This window comes from Molossus molossus, unplaced genomic scaffold (genome assembly GCF_014108415.1).
Source record: "Molossus molossus isolate mMolMol1 unplaced genomic scaffold, mMolMol1.p scaffold_m16_p_13, whole genome shotgun sequence".
Lineage (NCBI taxonomy): Eukaryota > Metazoa > Chordata > Mammalia > Chiroptera > Molossidae > Molossus > Molossus molossus.
In genome coordinates, this window is record NW_023425348.1 from 56,884,632 (window position 1) to 56,905,468 (window position 20,837).

General features: G+C 41.5%; 1 protein-coding gene across 1 annotated transcript in view; it reads left to right on the top strand.

Annotated features, from left to right (window-relative positions):
* SPON1 (spondin 1) overlaps window positions 1–20,837 on the top strand; it is a 278,917-nt gene that overhangs the window by 2,739 nt on the left and 255,341 nt on the right. The window contains exon 2 of the mRNA XM_036259901.1: window positions 17,909–18,015. Coding sequence (XP_036115794.1) covers window positions 17,909–18,015 — 107 coding nt within the window. The remainder of the gene's footprint in view (window positions 1–17,908; window positions 18,016–20,837) is intronic.

Here is a 20,837-nt window from a genome sequence, read left to right on the forward strand (position 1 = left end):
AGCCCAGGAGGATTTTTTAGGTGGTTCAGACCAGTATGGGGCCCAGGCCAAAAGTCCTACTGAGTACCTCCTCCCACAGGAATCCTCCCAGTTTGGCTGAGCACTGGCAGCAGTGTGTGTCCCCAGCACCGGGAGGGAGGTGCATCAGGTATTCACATGGACCAAGAGGTCCCATGACTGCCTAGGTGTCCGTGGCCTGGAGGTGGGAACTGGGGCTAGGGGAAAGGGGAGCACTAGATTTTCATTCCAGTTATTCCAGCCTAAAATGGTTGCCTTTTGGACTGTGAAGCCCCCACTCAGGCTATTAGGTGGGCAATCATCCTTTCTCCTTTCTGGTGGCTAAGATCTTGAAAGAAAGATCTTGCAGAAACCACACTGAGGGCTTCTGTGATTAGCAAACCCGATTCCGCCACTCAGAGTTAAGAAGAAAGGGGTGCTGACCTAGTTTGACATTTTTCTGTTGGCTTATACTTTCTTGGAATAATTGTGTGAAAAGTAAGTCTAATGCATTCTGCTTGGAGTATTGACTTAGGGCTGTGGAAATTAACATTCGCCTGGTGTTCTATTTGCTTTTTTTTTTTTTAAACTTTTTCCTGAATTAGGGCCCCTCACAATCCTTGGAATCAATCCTTGGCTTGTTTTCCTGCCTCAAATCTTTGTCCCCAGTATTCCAGTTCATCCCCAAATAGCTTCTGCTCTCCATGCTCCCCACCCCAGTATATCCTTTAGGCTTCCTGGACTGGAATAAAATAATCACTGTTAAAAATATATATATTGAAACATGGGGTTTCTTCTCAATAGCCAGGATCCAACTGAGATTATTATTCAGCCTTTTCCAAGTTGTTAGTAGTACTATATTGACTTCCTTCTCTCTCCCACCACTTCTCGCCACTCTCCCTCCCTCCTCCCCCATCCCCATCCCTCTGCAATAATTGTGCTTTAGAAAGCTCTGAAAGGCCTGCTCTGTTTCTGACCATGGCCTCCTTTGAAAAGGAGATTACAGTGATTAAAAATAACAAGTTGAGGATCCTCAAGGGGCATTCCTTATGGGAGGACAATTTGCAGGACCAGCCATTCCCAGATCACAATTTCAAGCCAAATAGAAGAAAATCAGCTGAAATGTTCAAGAATTGATTGAAAATAAAAGAGGCTCTTTTGTCTGATCAAAGGTCTGTTTATTAGGAAAATAAAGCCAGACCCTGGCTAATGAGAGTGGCTTTTCCTAGATGCTCTTTAAAGGGAAATTTCAAGGAACTTGATGGGAAAAGAATGTCCAGATGAGATTTGAAAAGCTTCTCCAACTTCAAGAATAATTGAGGGATTTATGCTAAACCAGGAGGGTTGGAGACCTCCAAAGCTGCTGTGCCGTTTCTTTCTTCGTCCCATTCTGGGCACGCACTGCCATAAGAGTGCGTCCCGGAGTGTGACACCTCAGCCCAGTAGAAGGAGCACGGGCTTTGACATTGGCTGAGTCTGTTTCAACTCCCACTCAGTCACATAATTACTTTGTGACCTCAGGCAGGCCACTCAACCTCTCTGAGCCACAATTTCTCCAACTGTAAAATGAGAGCGTGTTCCCGCACCCCAGCCACAGTGTTGCTATGAGGATTAGCAATAATCCATGTCAGAAGAGCTTGTCACACAGTAGGTGCTAAAATGAATATGAGATGATTGTTTTAGAAACAGAAAAATACTTGGCAGCAAGCACTGGATTGGGCATTGTGTTAAGTGCTTCCTACTCATCTCACATCTTATTTCTTGTAGTACTTTGAAGTGGTTTATTATTATTCTTATCTTGCAGATGAGAACACTAAGTCTTAGAGAGTTGAGTAACTTCCCATGGTCACACAGCTAATAATCAGCAGAGTCAAGATAAAAATTCAGGGATGTCTGACTCCTAAATCTGTGCTCTTAACCAGTCTTCTATACAGACTCAATAAAATGAATTGGGAGTAGAATGAATTCACTCAGCTACCTTCAGCCTTCTGGATGGTGTCTTCATTGAAGGACAACAGCAGCAACAAATAAAGATAGTAACTGATATATCTTGGGGGGACACAAAGTATGAAGTGATGGGACCTTATTTACATTTGCTTTATTTTTTAATAGACTTTTTGAAGTTTTGCATTTTCCCATAAACCAGAGGATTAATTTACAAACATGAAGAACCTTGTCAATCTTTAGCCAATTCTTTTTGTTTGTGGGGAAACAGAAACAAATTGGATGGAAGAAAAAGAAACTAATTTGATTATTGTTTTATTTTTACTTGCAGACTTTATATAATTATGACTGTAAAATTATATGTTAGATAAGTATGTAGGTGTAATCTGAGAAATTTAAGCTAGATGGGGTCTTTTCAATAAACTCTTATCTAGTTGTTTTTCCAGAACATAGGTTTTTACTGATTTTTAGAGAGAGAGGAAGGGAGAGGGAGAGAGATATAGAAACATCCACTGGCTGCTTCCTGCACGCCCCCTACCGGGGATCAGGCATGTTCTCTGACCAGGAATGAAACTGGTGACCTCTTGGTGCGTGGGACAAGGCTCAGTCCACTGAGCCACACTGGCCAGGCTAGTGTTTTGTTTTGTTTTTTAATTAGATACTGCTGATGATATTGTAATTAATTGTCAGTCACTCCTCATACCTCTCCTCTTTTCTTGCTCCATTACCATCTTTCTTTTTAAAGAATTTTTTGAGGTATAATTATTTAATGATTTAATATTTGTATACACTACAAAGTGATCACCGCAATAAGTCTAGTTACCATTCGTCACCATTCATAGTCACAATTTTTTTTCTCTTGATGAGAACCTTAAGACTTACTCTCTTAACAACTTTTAAATATATAATACAGTATACTTAACTATAGTCACCATGCTATACATTACATCCCCATAATTTATTTCTTTTACAACTAGAAGTTTGTACCTTTCCTCCACTCACCCATTTCACCAGCCCCCCTCCGACCCCCTCTAGTATCCATCAATCTGTTCTTTGTGTCTATGAGCTTGGTTTTGTTTTTATCTTATTCCACATATGTGAGATCATACAGTATTTGTCTTCCTCTGCCTACCTACTTATGCCCCACCCTGTATATACCACATCTTCTTGATCCATTATCTGTCAATGGACACTTAAGTGAGGTTGTTTCCATGGGTTGGCTGTTGTAAATAATGTTGTAAGGAATGTGGATGTCCAGAGATCTTTTCAAATTAGTGTTTTCATTTTCCATTTTCCTCTTTTTATTATTCAAATTTCTTTTTAACCTTTCCCCCCTTTTAATAAGTACTGAGTTCAAATTGATAATGCAAATTAAAAGATGCATGCATAATCTAAATGCTTAATGGTTGTGGAGACTGTTTATTGCTTTCAGTTTCATGAAATGCAAAAAAAAAATCAAAACATAATTTTTCAAGCTTTAAAATGAGTACTTCTCCATACACAGGTATGTTGTTATTTCTTTTGTCTTGTGGCTCCACCATTGTCTAGCACTCTTCTGTCCACTAGGTAGCCATAAGCCATAGGACCTGAAACATGGCTAATCTGAACTGAGATATGCTGTAAGTGTAAAATGCACACTTGTTGAATAATTACTATGAAAAAAGAATGAACTTCTCCATAATTTTATATTGATTACATATTGAAGCGAAAATTGCATACATATAAATAATATATGATGTTAAAATTAATTGTATTGTTTTACATTTATTCTTACTGGATATCTAGTAACAAAAAAAAATTAATTTCTCTTGGCTTGGGCTTATTTCTATTGGATAGCACTGTTTTAAGATGTTCCTATCAGCATAGTTATAGCCAGCTCACTTACCACCACTTCTGAGTTTCACTCAGCATGCAGGTGGTGAAAAAATTAGAAGGCAAGCAGCTTTCTGTTAATGACCAGAAATTGTACCCAACACTTTCAAACACACTCCATTGTTAAGAATGTAGTCATGTGGCCCTGACCGGTTTGGCTCAGCAGTTGGATCATGGGCCTGCAGACCAGAGAGTTCTGGGTTCGGGTCCCGCTAGGGGCACATAAAAAAAAAAAAAAAAAAAAAAAAGAATGTAGTCATGTGGCCACACCTAGCTGCAAGGGAGCCTGGGAAATCTAGCATTTAGCTGGACAGCCACATGCCCAGCTAAAACTTGGAGGAGGAATTTATTTTTTCAAAAAGATAAAGATGAAAATGGAATTGGGGGAACAATTAGAGGTCTCTGCCACATGTTTTAATGCACAGTCATGTATAAACACAATATTTCATGTTCTTTCAATGACAGGTCCTATAGATGGGTCTTCTCAAAAACCTGTGAAGATGCTATAACTGCTGGCTGAATCAGTAGGAAAAGGTGTGTGTGTGTGTGTGTGTGTGTTGATAGGTTTTACACTGAAAAGACAGAAAGAGGCCAATATGTTGGAGTTGACTCTTCCATCCCACCCTTTTCCTCAATAAAGGCAGAAGCTACAAAGAAAGAAAAGAGTGAAGGTACAAATGGATAAAGCAAGAAAATGCACATGTGTGTGTGAGGAGGAGAAGGGAAAAGAAACTAAATTAAAAGAAAAAAAAAAAAAAACCACTAGGACATACATTCATAATGAAGATGAAAGAAATAATCTGAGTACATTAGAGCCTCATCTACCTTGAGGGGTTAGTTTCAAGAGGCACTATGGAAAGTCAAAATCTCATAAGTCAAAATTATTCCTTAAAAATCCTTTGAAATTGTGCATTAAATATAACATGGCTACTAGATTAAATATAGCTTTATTCATGTACCCCTCCAGATACTTTGTTAGTGGGCACTAGACTGAACATTGCTCAGTAAGTTCAGCACTTCTGGTTCTCCCCTCAGCACTGGAGGAGATCAGTGTTTCCTGAGTTGAGTACCAGATGAAACAAGCTCCACTTGTCCTTAAACACGGACATGACAAGTCTCAAGTACTCACTATATGATGGAGTGAGGGAACCATGCTCATTCAAGCACATAACGGAGTAGCAAGTGGCCCAAATTATCTAAAGTGGTATTTCCTCTCTTTTTTCTCCAACAGTGTGTAGTTGTGTTTGAATATAAAGCTTTGTATATGGCTGGCCAGCTATTGCTACTATGAATTTTTTTACTGGGTGTTTGGCTGGGCTGGAGTTGAGGGTAGCGTAGGAAGGGTCAGGGGTTAGGTGATACTACTGGAAGTCCTTTGCATAGACAAAGCTTCTAACTTTCACAAAATAATCATAACTGCTATGAAAATTTCAGGGAAATTTAAACAGGGGCCTACTCACATCTGATGATTTACTGAGGCACTGGAGATCCGAGGGAAATAACTTGAATCCAGTTTACAGTTGTGGTTCAGATATTTGCAAATATGTCTCATGGACTGTGTGAGAGAGCGGAAGGGTAGGGAAGGGTTCCAAGCACAAATCACTGTGTGCGAGGGATAGGAGTATGGGTAGGTGGGCAGACCCAGAAGCAGGCCATAAAAACTAAATATTGACTGTAGATGCTACAGAAAACTTCTGTTCTTCCTTCTTTTCTTTTTTCTCCTTCTCCTCAAAACAGCAATACTGCCCTTTGAATTTTCTAAACACAGCAGGCTCATTTCCACCCCAGGGCCTTTGTATGTGCTCTTCTCCATGTCTAGATTGCTCTTTGTATGACTCACTCCTTGTTTTTCAAGTTTTAACTCAGATGTGCTCTCTTTCAGGAGGCTCTCTGACCACCAATTTATGTTCCCCATTGCTTTTGCCTGATTTTATTTTCTTCATAGCCCTTAACCTTAACTTTCTGAAATGATCTTATTATCTGCCTCCTCGAGCTAGAGTACAAGCTTTATGAGATTCATGGACTGTGTCTTTCTTATTGCCATTTTATTTCTAGCACCAAGAACAGTGTATGGCTATAACAGGCACTAGATCGTTATTTGTTAAAAAAAAATTAATGTATCATTTAAACCCTGGTGTGAAATCTCCCTCTAATAGAGCTGGGTGAAAGGAAAGAAAAAGATTTCTCTCTCTGCCAGGGAGAGATGTGAGACCAAGGCATAGGGACAGATGGCAAGGAGCTCCAGGTGGGGGCATGGGCTGGTGGTTGGGAGCGGGCAGATGGCCTGCGTCCAGGGTGACGACTGTTGGAAGGGAAGAGGTCAGCAGTCATGTGCATGGTGAAAGCTGGATCATTGATGGTTCAGAGGTGAAGAGCAGAGGACAGAAGGCAAAAGAGCAAAGGAAAGGGGTTGCCAGCTTCAGACACTGACTCTAATTACATGGAGAATAGGGCAGAGGAAACTGTTGATCCATCAATCCTAGAAACCAGTTATTAAAGTGACTTTCCCTGGAATCAGCACTTTGTAGGGTCATTTGTGCTGTTCCCAAACCTAGCTGTGCATCAGAATCCCTTGGAAGGTTTTAAAAATTTCATGGCTTTACCCCAACAAAGGGCTGGATTCCAGGACTCTATATACTTTATTTCTTTTTCTTTTGACATAAGATGGTAAGGCACAAAGAGAAGGTGACCCAAAGGTGGTCACTTTTCTATGAGCATTGCTCCCTATCACCGCCTCTCCTAGCCACCCCACCCTGGACTCCCATGCCTATGTACGTTAGCTCCTGGTCACCTCACTGCCCTATCCTGTTGCAGAGGGACACCGTGCAGTGGCCAGTGGAATGTCCTCAAAGCCAGCACAACAGCAGCATCCCTTGCCTTGGCAGTGGAGTGCTGAGAAGAGAAGAACTCGAGCTTCCTGTAGGTGACCACCCGCACAGACTGGCAGAGCCTGCGCTGGGGCTGACTTAGTTGTACTCTGCTGCCAACATCTGCCTCCCATGCAATTTTCACTCATCGTTCAGGTTCTGTCCTTGGGAGTCAAGCATTTAAGATTTCCTCTTGGCTAGGTGTCAGCTCTTGAGGTGTTTGTGGAGAAAAAGCTACTATGACTTCTGACTTGAATGCCCTCTTTCTTTAGCCATTCTTTACAGGACGCTGTTTCTTGTTCCCTTGCACTTTATACTCCAGATGTGCTGTGATCAGGATGGAACGAGGCCAAATGATTATCTCCCTTGTCCTGGACACTGTGTTTGTGTTAAGCTTGCCAGGTCTTGTGTTTGCTATTTTGGCAGCGGTACTCTGGGACCACACCAAGCTTGTAGCCAGCCAAAATTCCTGTGATTTGCTGGGAGGCCTGCTGCCTTCCCCTCACTACAGTGGTAGAACTGGTCCTAGATAACACTTGACATGGCTTCCCATTACACTAATCCAGGATGTTCAGGTCACCCCTGTAGCTGTCAACCATTCATGAATTTGGATTCTGTCATCGAGTAACTAATCCACATTATCTAATTTTGGATTATCCACAATTTAATAAGCCTGTCTTAGAAGTCTCTATCAATGACGTTGATAGGAATGTGGAACAGGTCAGGGCTCTGGACAGAGCCTCTGACATCCCTTAGAGTCTTTCTCTAAAGGTGACATCTAGTTAAATAGTTTTGAAGAAGTCAACTATCACCTGCTGTCATCTCAATGACATTTAAATACCAACTGCCACCCTCCTGGTCAGCCACCTCAGTTTAGTCATGAATACTGTTTCTTTAGCCTGCTAATGAATCTTACAGTCTAGGCAGAGTTATTTTCTTTCTTTGATTCAAAATGAGTCAGAACTCTTTCCACTGCAAGTGACAGGAATAAAGTCAAACTAAAGCAAAAAAGGGAACTTATTGAGACCCATATTTAGAAAGTCCAGGGATGGATCTGGCTTCATGTATAAATGGATCGAGGGACTCAAATGGGCTCTCTCTCGCTCTTGCTCTCACTCTCTCTCTCCCTACACCCCCCCACCTTCCACCTACTTACTCTGTCTTGCTCCCTCCATCTTTATCTCTGTCTGGATTTCTGTGTGTTATCCTCATTTTACTTACTAGAGATAACCTTTCTACAAATGACAGAAAACAATAGCTTCCAACGACCTTCAGTGAAAACCTCAAAAAATCCCAGGGAAGAATTTTGATTGGTCCAGCTTGGGTCACATACCCAGAGGAATGGTACATGGAGATGGGCTGGTTCTAGGTCAGTTATTTTTGTGACTTTATATCATAAGAGGGACTGTGATTGGTGTCCCTGAAGGTCACATGGTCACAGTAGGAGAAGAAGTAGAGTCCTAGGCAGCATATGTCCTGTAGAGCTTTCTATCCTCGTCCATATTCCCAGCTACATTTTCCTGGCCTACCTGTCTCCAGTTCCCCAGAAGCATCCTTGCCATTCATTCCTCTTCCACATATTGTTCAGCTTGGGACCCATTCATCTGACTGCCAGCTGTCCCATGATGAGGTAGCATATGAGTTCAGGAAGAATGACCTTATATCGAAATGTTGTAATGTATTTCATATTCATTATCTTCTTTAATCCTTACAACAAATGTATGAGATGATAATGATGATCCCTCTTTCATACAAGAGACTGACTTATTTTATTTTATTTATTTATTTATTTATTTATTTATTTATTTATTTATTTATTTAAAATCCTCACTGAAGGATATGTTTTCACTGATCTTAGAAAGAGAGAACAGTGGTGGTGGTGGTGGCGGGGGGGGGGGGACCAAAGCATCAACGTGACAGAGGAACATTGATCAGTTGCCTCTTGTATGAGCCACAATGGGGATCAAACTCACAACTTAGGTATGTGCCCTGCCTGGGTATTATATCCACAACCTTTTAATGTACAGGACAATGTTCCAACCTGCTGAGCCACACCCAGCCAGGGCTTAATATATTTTATTAATTTAGCAAACATTTATATGTACTTACAATTTAAAAATATGACTTTATTGTCATAATACCCACATAAGTACTGTTGCTGCCATTTTACAAGTGATTGGAAGCTGAGACAAGGAAAGGTTATGTAACTTGCCTAAGGTTACACATAGTAAGCAGAGGAATTTGAATGCAGGTCTGTTAGCTACATCCATTGTAGAAAGATAACCCTTGCGATTTTAAATATGCATTATCTTTGATTCGGAATGGGAGATATTTAATCTCTGCCTGGGAATTCTGGGAGCATTCAGTGAAGAAGATCATCCAAGGGACCAGCACAATACAACCCCACTATACACACTTGCTCACCCTTAGACTTTTAACCCTGTCTCCCTATCTGCATCTTTTTCTGTTTGATACTGGGGGAGTGGGATGCACTTTACCAATCTTTAACTGAAGCATGTGAGTTGCAGCACCCCAGAGCTCTGAAGGTCATGCAGAGTAGGGAGTGGACTACTATGGCTTATGTAATGCTCCAGCAGTCCACACAATGCCATGTTACAAGGTAAAGCAGAAGCTGAGTTCCTTGTAGTTGATGTGTGGGCATAAAGACTGAAGCATCTCAGTAACACATAGCAGGTGGATGGCAGGGGCTGGCTGTGTGATGGAGCTGGGATCTGGTCCAGGTCCCAATAAGGGTAATGGGCATAGCCAATGAATTGGGTAACTTCATCAGAGTTTATATCGGATGGTTGACACACCCACATTTGAAGGACCCAGAAAACGATTTGGGAATTAGGTGGAACTGAAGTTTTCACATGGCAAAGGGGGAGAACTTAGCCTTGGTTGGAGATCTGAGGCTAGGATCTAGTGTGAATTATCGGTCCTCATATAAACAAGCCAGAGAGGCCCTTGCCACTGAGCTGCTTTTAAAGTAGGGCTATAATCCAATAATCACATAACTTTCAGCTTGATATTCCTAAAACATAGATCTGAATATGACATTCCCTAATTCAAACTCATCGGTGCCTCCAGAGTGGTATCCGCGCTTCTTAGCAAGGCTCTGAAGGCTTTATCTATCTACCCACTGTGTTCCTTTATCCTCTAGCCTTTATCACACCCTCCATCCAAGCTTGCAACTTGTGAAATACAGAATTAGTTCTAATTTCCAAGGCCAAGACTGGCCTACCATGCCTTTCTATATACCTGGGCAGCTGTTGCTCATCTTGTCTACTGGACAGACTACTATTCCTCATTCAACTTACAGCTCAAATGCCATCTCTTCCTCGTATCCTCCTCTCACTCCTCCAGTAGATTCACATGTTCCCTCCTCTGGGATCCCAGACCACTTTATTCAGACCTCTGTGATACCTATCATATGTTATAAAAAATATATGCTAATCTGTCTTTTTTCCATTAGACTGTGTTTCTAGAGGGCAGAGGCCAGGCTTCTTCCCTTTGTGTGTCTAGGGGCATAACACTAAGCTGGTACAGGCAAGCGCTCAGTAAACAAAAGGATAAGGGAGGTTGACATATTACACGTAGTAACCCATAGCCCATGAGAACATTGGAGGCGGAACCAGAGCAGGAACAGCAAACTATGTGCTAAAGACAAATGAACCCTTTGTTATTCATTCATTTAACAAGTATTTATTGAGCCCTGGCCGGTTTGGCTCAGTGGTTAGAGCGTCGGCCTGCGGTCTGGAGAGACCCCGGTTCGGTTCCTGCTAAGGGCACGTAGCTCAGTTGCAGTTTGTCCCTGGCCCCGGTTGGGTCGTGTGGGTGGCAGCCAGTCGATGTGTCCCTTTCACGTCGATGTTTCTCTCTCTCTCTCTCCCTCCCACTCTATCTGAACAAAATATCAAAAAAATGTCCTCGGGTGAGGATAAAAAAATAAATTAAAAAAAAAACAAAACCCACAAGTATTTATTGAGGATTTTCTTTGTGTTAAGAGGTATGCTAAATGCTAAAGATACAGTGTAGTTCAAGACAGACTTGGTCTCTGCTCTCACAGAGTTTACAAATTATTAAGGGAGACTGTCATTTAATAATTCACAAATAAATAATTAAAATTGGGTGAGAGGTACTCAAGAAAAGGAAAGGGGTGTTGACAGGGTATACTGTGTGGATGTAGAGGGGCTGAGAGGACCTCACACAGGACTCTATCTTGACTGTAATGAGCTGCAAGAAGACTAGTTTATTATAAGGACTTACTCAAATCCCCCTGTAACCTGGCTATGCAAAAGTCGTCCCCCAAAACAATTATCTCCATTGCAATCCTTTTAGTAGTCCTTTATTAGCACCTACCAGAGTTTCTCTTTGCAGATTCAATCATTGTCCCTAAGGACTAACTCTTTGAAACTCATTGTTGGTTAATCAGCCTACTGGGCGTCATGATCTTCATCATCATAATCATAATTTTCATCATCATCTTCTTCATCCCCAACATCACCATCACCACCTCCGCCACCATAATCATCCTTTCCAATTCTTGAGTGCTTTATATGTACCAGGCATTGTGATAAATGTTTATTTAATTCTTTCCACATTCCTATGAGAAAGGTAGTATCATTAACCTCTTTTTGAAAATGAGAAAATAGGGAGGTTAAGTAACTTGCCAGGGGTCATATAATTAATAAGAGATAACTCTAAGATTCTAATCCCAAATCTTTGCTCTTAACCAGTTTCCTGTATGTGCTCACAGGATGGTTCCAAATGGACCTTTAAAAAAAAATCCTTCGTAAGCATTTTTCTTGAATTTCTTGGGTCTCTTAATGGCCTCTCTTGGGAGGCACTTGGAAGAAGTCATTAGAGAGAAAATTCTATTATTTATTGCCAAGCAGTCATCTTTAATCATTACTGGAACTCAGAATACACTGCACATTTGTTCCTTTCAGGAGAGAGTAATATAATGGGCTCCTTTGGAGAGATAGGGTCTCCTGTCTTCCTTCAAATTATACTGTGTAATACCATCATCACCAGTGATAATTACGGATTGAAACACCACACTGAATTCAGCCTTTTGTGGGTTGTATTCAATAAGGTAAAGCCAAACCTTAGTTTTCTAGAAACTACAGGAATGCAGCATTCTGGGAAGCTGAGTTTATGATTAATCCTATAAGGGCACTGCACAGATGTACAAGAAGATGAACATTTATCATTCAGAAACATTTAATCAAAATGTAACTTAAATACAGAAAAGTTCACTAATCATGCAGCTTAGTGAATTATGACATCGAATACATTCACACAATTACCACTCAGATCAAGAAATAGAACATTCCAGCCTGGCTAGTGAGGCTCAGTGGACTGAGCATCTTTCCATGGACTGAGAGGTCCCAGTTCAATTCCCGGTCAGGGCACATGCCTGGGTTTCAGGCTCAATCCCCAGTAGGGGGCATGCAGGAGGCAGCTGATCCATGTTCCTCTCTCACATCAATGTTTCCATCTCTCCCTCCCCCTTTCTTTCTAAAAATATCAATAACTTTTTTTTAAAGAAAGAGAACATCCCTGTGCCCCCTTCAAATCAGTACTCACTATCTTTTCCCACATGTAGCAATTTGTTCATTTTCATTACAGTTCTATAAATATGTCACTATATTCCACTGCTGATGGACATTTGAGTGTTTCCAGTGGGTGCTGTTACACAGAACGTTACCATGAACATTCTTACACATGTGGTGTGCCTGTCTGTTGATTAAGGAATGGCATTGCTGGGTCATAGGGTATGTATATGTTCAGCTTCCGTAAATACTGCTAAAGAGTCTTCCAGTGGAAAGTTGCTCATTATCAGTTTATCACCACTGTGTGAGACTTCCAGCGAACAACATTTGATATTGATCCTTTGAAATGTAGTCAATCTGGTGGGCACGCAGTAGTGTTTTATTGTGGATTTATTTATTTATTTATTTATTTTTAAATCCTCACCCAAGGATATTTTTCCATTTATTTTCAAGCAGAGTAGGTAGAGGGCAGAGAAAAAGAAAAAAAAACATTGATGTGATAGAAACACATCAATTCGTTGCCTCCTGCACGACCCCAACCAGGGCCAGGGACTAAACCACAAATGAGGTACATGCCCTTGACCAGAACTGAACCCACAACTCTTTGATCTGTGGGCTGATGCTCTAACGGCTGAGCCAAACTGGCTAGGGCTTATTGTGGATTTAATTTTTATTTCCCTGTGGACTAATGAGGTCGAGCACATTTTCATATGTCTATTGGCTTTGAGTACCTTCTTTTGTGAAGTAGCAGCTCATGTGTTTTGCCTATTTTTCTCTATTGGGTTGTTTATTTTATTTTATTTTTTTAATTGATCTGAAAGACTTCTTTATATATTTTGGATAAAAGTCTATTGTTGGTTATATGGATTAATAATATCTTCTATACTGTGACTTACTTTTTCCTAATGGTGTCCTTTTTTTTGAAATCCTCACCTGAGGATATGTTTGTTTTTTTAAAAATTGATTTTAGAGAGAGAGAAAGGAGAGGGGTTGAGAGAAAGAGAGAGAAACATCCATGTGAAAGAGAAACACGGTTGGTTGTCTCTTGCAGGTACCCTGACTGGGGATCAGACCCACAACCTGGGTATGTGCCCTGACCAGGAGTTAAATCCATCACTTTCTGGTGTACAGGATGAAGTTCCAATCAACTGAGCCACACTGGTCAGGGCAGTATCTTTTGTTGTTGTTGATGAATACAATTTTAATATCATCCCCTTTATATAGCCTCTCATTTATTATCAGTGCTTTTTTATGTCCAGTTTTAACATTTTTTTCTGATTCCAAGGTCATTCACATTTTATATTTTGCTACCTTCTAAAAACTTTATTGTTTTATTTTTCACTTTATTCACATTTATTTTGTGAATGATGTGATATAAAGGCCATGACTGACCTTTTTCTATGTGGTTAACCAGCTGTCCAAGCACCATTTATTGAAAATATTGTCTTTCTCTCACTACTCTAAAGTATGTCTTTTATCTTAAGTCAAGTTTCCATATATTTGTGAAACCTTTTCTGGACCACAAACTATTCAATTGCCCTATTTTTTCCCCTTCCTTTAGTACATTGGCTTAATCTCTGTAGATGTATACGTCTTGATATCTGGTAATATAAACCCTCCAACTTTATCCTTTCTCAGTCACCTAAGATATTCTTGGCCCTTTGCATTTTCATATAAATTTTAGAATTAGCTTCTCAATATCATAAAATCACGCTGGAGTTTTCATTTAGATTGCACTAAATCTATGAATCATTTTGAGAAGAACTGACATCTTTGTAATAGTGCATCTACCAATCCATGAACACAATTCAGCAGATTTAATTGCACAGCAGCTCTGTGCTAACCACAATACTAAGCTCCAATATGGTTCTCTTCTTTGAAGGACTTACAAATGGGTAAAAAATACTTATACACGAAATAGAATTAATGGGATCAACTCATCACCGATAATAATAAGAGATAATGTTTATTAAGTGCCTATTGTTTGCAAGCATGATTTTAAGGACTTTGCATGTATTAATTCACGTATGCTTCACACTGATACTCCAAGGTAGGTGCTGTTATTATGTCCATTGTATAGGTATTTTTAATCTTAACAAGGGAAATCAGAGGACACATCGCACAAAGGTGAAAATTTAGCTGATTAAAGAAGTTTGTTAGGAATGGAGGAGGTGGAACATTCCAAGCATATGAGGAGCTTGTGGAGAAAAAATACTGCAGGATGAAGAGATAAAGTTTTCTAGGAAACCCAGTGAGGGAGTCCCAGGGCTGGAATGTAGGTGACAGGAATGGGAGTGTGGTTGGTGAAGCTGCGGAGGCAGAGGCTGAGGGCCTGTTAGTCGATGGAGTTTAAGTTTAATGTGGAAGCCAGTGGCTGTGAGCACAGGTTGACTGTCTGCCTTAGGTTGGGTTCCCCAGAAGCAGACTGTATTCATTTCCTGAGGCTGCCACACAGTACCCCAAACCAGAGGCTTATCACATCAGAAGTGTCTTCCCTCACATTTCTGGAAGTTAAAACTCTGAAACCAAGGTATCAGCAGAGTTGGTTTCTTTCTGGAGGCTCAGAGGCAGCATTTTCTGTGGTTCTCCTAGCTTCTGGTGACAATCCTTGCTGTTCCTTGACTTGTAGAGGCATCACTCCAATCTCTGCTTCTGTCGTCATCTGGCATTCTTCCCGGTGTGTCACCATGTCTCTACTTCTAAGGACACCAATCATATTGGATTTAGAGCCCACTCAAATCCAGTATGATCTCATCTTAACTAAATACATTTGCAAAGACACTATTTCCAAATAAGGTCACATTTCCAGACACAGGGCCTAGGATCACAACATATATTTTTGGAGGACACAGTTTAACCCATAAGACAAATTATCAGGTGAGGATTTGGATTCAAGTGACTTATTAAGGAAGTGCTCCCAGGGGAAACCAGTAAGGGGGTGGAGAATCAAAACAGAGGGAAGAGACCCTGACAGGCTGTGACCCCAGGGGAGGTCCCTAAGGAGAGTTTCAGTCTGATCTTAGAAGGCCATTTTGGAGTGGCAGGTACCCCTCAGAGTTGTCTTCCTGGTGCAGGAAACTGGGACTTTCATATTGGGCAGAGCAGGCTGCAGTGACCCGAGGGCCACAAGTGTGTTGGCCACTAGAAGCAAAGACATATCAGCATCAGGGGCACTTTAAATAGTCAAAAGGAGCCCTGGTTGGTTTGGCTCAGCAGTTAGAGTGTCGGCCCACAGACTGAAGGGTTACAGTTTTCATTCCCGGGAAAGGGCATGTACCTGGGTTTGATCCCTGGCCCTGGTTGTGTGGGAGGCAACCAATCAAGGTATCTTTCTCACAATAATATCTCTCTTTCTCTCTCTCTCTCTCTCTCTCTCTCTCTCTCTCTCTCTCTCTCTTCCACTCTGTCTAAAAAGCAATGGAAAAATATCCTTGGGTGTGGATTAATGATCAATCAATAAATAAATAGTCAAAAGAATTTTGAGGGGGTCTGGGCAGAGTACCTTTATTGTCTTACTCCAGAATTGTGGCCCTAAAGGCTACCCCCACTTCACTGCAGATAGCCATAGCCTGCCTTAAGGCTGTCTGTCTGTCTCTCAGAGATCTCAGCTCTTTCTTCTGACATCATAACTTGCTTGCCACTGCTGAGCACCACAATCTTCTTATTGTATTTTATAGTACTTTGTTGTTGTTGTTGTTGTTACTCCTCACCTGAGGATATTTTTTCCATTGATTTTCAGAGAGAGTGGAAGGGAGGGGAGAAGGGGAGAGAGAGAGATGGAAGGAGAGAGAGAGAGAGAGAGAGAGAGACATTGATGTGAGAGAGACACACACATCAATTGGTTGTCTGCCGCACGACTCTGACTGGGGCCAAGGATCAGGTACATGTCCTTGACCAGGAATAGAACCCTAAACCCTTTGGTCCTCAGGTCAGTGCTCTAACTGCTGAGCCAAACTGGCCAGAGCTATAGTGCTTTTTTTCCCTCATGCTTTCTTCCCTACTTTCTATCTGACCTTTTAGAGACATCAGTAGCCAATAAGAATGCTCCTTTACTTTTGCAGGATATGCTGACCAATCACAGCATGAGATTTGCAGTCGTTGTGTCTCAAAGACATTCTCCTCTGGGATGTCATTGTGTCACTGGCTCATGGACCCCTGCTATATTATCCAAGATGGTGGTTTTAGTTTTTAGAGTTGTGGGTGTTTCATTTTCAGGACTGAAACTGGTTTGAGGCATTTGGAAGACTAAATGTCCCTCCCCAACAGGGAGTTGCTTATCAGAATTGCATAAATATTGTATGTTAAATGAATTGATTTAAAAAAGTTTAATGTGATCAACACTTGTGGAATACCCATGCTATGATAAATATACTCAGCATGTGCAACAATGGGTGGAATGTTAAACTGGACAGACGGTTTGGCCCTAAGCCCACCTCTGGGTGGTCTTACCACCTTGGGGGTGGCTGTTGACCTCTCTGTGTCTTTGTTTCCTATCTGTAAAGTTGGAAGGCTGGAATGGAGAATTCTTGATATAACTTGAAGCTCTAATAGTCTATAATTCCATGTTTAAAGACCAGAATCTTAGCACTTAGATCAGGCAGTAATTTAAACCTTGGTTTATATCAGTTTAAAATTTGAATTGAGTGTCTATTAGATGCCAGGTCCTGTGCTAGGTGATAGGGATACAAAGATAATTAAAATCCAGTTCCTCTTCAGCATGAACTGACAATCCAGTGAAGAAGACAAGTTCAAAGAAAATTGCAATTCAGTGCAAAAATTACAATAAAAGATTTCCATCTCAGGAGATCTGGGTATACAAAGGGAGGGGTGACCATAATTGCTGAGAAGGCACTTGAACTAGATTTCAATGAAAACATAGTTCTCTGGATAAATGTGAGAAGGAAGAGTATAATGTAAATTCATAATTCTATTCTTATAAGTTTGAATTTATAACAAAACCCCGTTATATAAGTTTATTTCCAGTTTATGATTGTCTTTGGTCAGTGAGTGGTTCTTTGTGGTAACTGAGAAGCCCAGGTTCCTTCCATCTTGTGGCTCCTTCTCCGGGGACAGCAGCACTCTGCCGGATCCCCTGCATTGGCAGACAGAGGCAGGAGAGAAGAGCAGAGGATCATGTGGAAAGTTTGTATGGGCCAGGTTGGAGGTAGCATGCATCATGTCTGCCCATGTTTTCCACCTAACTGCAAGGGAGGCTGGCAGTGTGGCCTAGGTGAATGCCCACAAGAGGAAGGAAATGTGTTTTGGAGAACACAAGACAGTCTCTGCCAGTTTGTGCTGTGAGCAGCTGGATTTCCCTTGGGCCAATCTAAAGGAAGTGTATCATTAGATAACTGTCAAGATTAGAGTTGCTCACTGGGGACTATCTTTATCAAATTGTAGCTACTAGGAGAGAATTCACCACAGCCTTGTTTGGTTCAAGAATTCCCAAGTGAGATAACAGTTCAGGCCTTCTGCAGGTTCATGAAATGTAAGAGGAATTGGATGGAGAGAATGAGAGTTCACTACTTACCTGGACGAGTATTTCCCACTGCCCACTGCCCCTGTAACCCACAGGTCTGAGATGCTGATGGAGAACTCACATCTACCCACTTGACAAATAGAAGGTAATTGATCCCCGTGTTTATAATCTGCTTTCTTCTCTCTCCGCAGTGACACTTTCAGCTGCTCCTCCCTCCTACTTCAGAGGATTCACACTAATTGCCCTCAAAGAAAACAGAGAGGGTGATAAGGAAGAAGACCATGCTGGGACCTTCCAGGTAAGACCCTTTCTGGGCTTATCCAGGTAGCAGCCAAGTGAAAAGAGGACAAACCGAGAGGCCTGAGTAAAATGAGAGGTGCAAGTGTATGAGGTGGCTTCCTGTGCAGTCCGCTTGACCACTCCCCCGGCGGGCCAGGTCTACTGGAAAGACCCATAAGGGAGCAGACAGCAACTGCCTCAAATATCTCTTACGGGCTTGGCCACCAGGCTTTTCTCTGGGCTCACAGTGCCTTTAGGCAGCAGACAGTCAGCATGGTGAGAGCGATTGGAACCTGGGCGAGGCCCGGTTGTTTTTTCTGCACAGCCATTTTGTGATTGACTAGCAATTCTCAAGTGTAAACGGAACAAGAGCTTAGGGTGACCAGACTGGAGGGAGTTCAAAGCACCGAAGAAGGACTATTAAGGGAATGACGGGATTGATTTATGGGGAAAGATGAAAAGAATTAAACATGCTTTGCTTGGCTAAAATGAACAGGACCGAGTTTAAGAGGTGGTAATGGTCTTTAAATGTCAGTCCTCACAGAGCAATCTCCTCCAAGGGAGGCTTCGTCTGACTTTGTACAAAAGGGCACAGCACCACGAAAGTGGGTCAAGAGAAGAAAGGGACTCTCAAAGGGAAGGGCCTGACAGTGAGTCATATTTCACCGCGGAATATTCTTCCAAGGGAAGTGGCGGGAACATCATCCCCTTTCAGAGGTTTAAAAAGAGGCCGGCAAGTTGTCAGAACATGTCCCAGAAGGACTGGGGCGATCCTAGGAGGGGGCCTGGCCAAATTGGCTGTAACCATTACTCATTTCACATTTCCATTCTTCTGGAATCCATTTCTATTTGGTATTTACAAACGCAGAAAAGTTTACTTAGACCCATAGCTGGTTGCTGGGGACTCTGATACAATCTGTAGGCTTCACAGAAGACCCTGCCCCAAAATATCTTCCCCACCCAAAGACATGTAATCCCTTGTGGCCAGGATGTAATTTTGAATCCTGCGACTTTAAAAAAATGTCCATTTTTTAGAATTCTTGGCTTCTGGCCTAGAGGGTCTGGTAAGTCCATGCTCATTGCAATGTCCTTCGATGTACCTAGAAGGCAGGGACTTTCTTGGCATGTATCTGAAGGAGTTACCCCACAATAATACTAATGACAGGCGTATTTATTTTATTTTATTTTTTAGTACTTACCATGGCCAGGCACTAGGTTAAGTGCTTTATTACCTTATCTTGGTTTATCTTAATTTAATTAGCTTGCCATATCTTAGTTTTACTCCTATTTTATAGATCAGGAAATTGAAACTGGAGAAATTAAATTATTTGCCTAAACAGCTAGTATAAAGCCAGGTTCCACTATCAGGTGTCTGAATCCCAAACCTACATTGTTTCCTTAGAGTATTGAATTGTGCTCCGGGCACAGGTGTGTTCGGACAGAGCATCAGTTAAGTTTTTCATTATAGAGAAAGGAAGATTCATGCATGCATCCAGCCCATGGAGCATTAAAGTATATTCCCCTTGTCCTTGTTGTGCTAATGTACCTGGAGGTGTGGATGATTCATTGGATTTGGGCAGCTGAGAGATCTGGGTTCTGGAGTGTCAGGAGGGGTAAAGTTCTAAGAAAAGAAAAGTTGGGGAGAGGATGTGGGCATATAATCTTAATCTTCACTCAAACAAAATGTTTCTGCTTTAAAATGATGCTTAGAGATATAAACCCAAAAGGGTCGGAAGCAGGGACTTGAACAGGTGTTTGTACACCCATGCTCATTGCAGCATTATTCACAATCGCCAAATGTCCAATGATGGACAGATGGATAAACAAAGTGTGGCATATGCATACGGCGGAATACCATTCATTCCTAAAAGGAAGGAGATCCTGATACATGTATAACGGATGAATCCTGAAGACATTGTGGTACGTGAAAGAAGCCAGTCACAAAAGGACAAATACTGTGTGATTCACTTATATAAGGTACCTAGAATAGTCAAATTCACAGAGACAGAAAATAAAATGGTGGTTACCAGGGCATGTGGAAAAGAGGGAAATAAAGTTATTGATGAACAGGTATGGAGTTTCAGTTTGAGAAGACAAAAAAGTTCTGGAGATAAATGGTGATTATGGTCGAACAGCAATACGAATGTACTCAATGCCATCAAACGGTACACTTAAAATGATTAAAATGGTAAATTTTATGTTATGTATATTCTACCACAATAAAACAATGATGCCTGAGTTAGGCCATTTGGGGACACAATGTAGAGTTAGGTCTGTGGGGACATGCTTTTCTTTCTTTAATGCTGTTCTGTTTTAATTTGATAGATTGATAGTTCTCTCCAACTCACTGTTGTTTCTGCTCAGTTAAATCTTGGTCCTTGAAACTGATTGGTGAATACAAGGTCCTGCTCACAGCGGGCAGTCAGTAAATGTTGAATGAATAAATAAATAGATTATTTTTTCTACCAGTGTCCAGAACTTCCATCTCTTTGTGCCTACCTCCTTTTCTCCTCTCTTGGAGCTCATCCTTTCTCATTACATCTCAGTGGTTCTCAGAGTGTGGTCTGTGGACCAGCAACAGCAGCAGCATCTGAGAACTTGTTAGAAACAAAATCTCGAGCCCCACCCAGACCTACCAAATCAGAAGCTCCGAGGGCAGGGCCCCCATCGTCCTCAGGGAGAAACCAATACACGCGAGAGTTTGAGAACCAGTGTTGAAAGGAGACATGGATCCAGCGCATCCGACGTGAGCTCCTCCGTCATCATATCAGCATACCTGTCTGCTCCTGTCTATCCTCTCGTTGCTTCCGCCAGCCCCAGGGGATCAAAGTGGGAAACAAA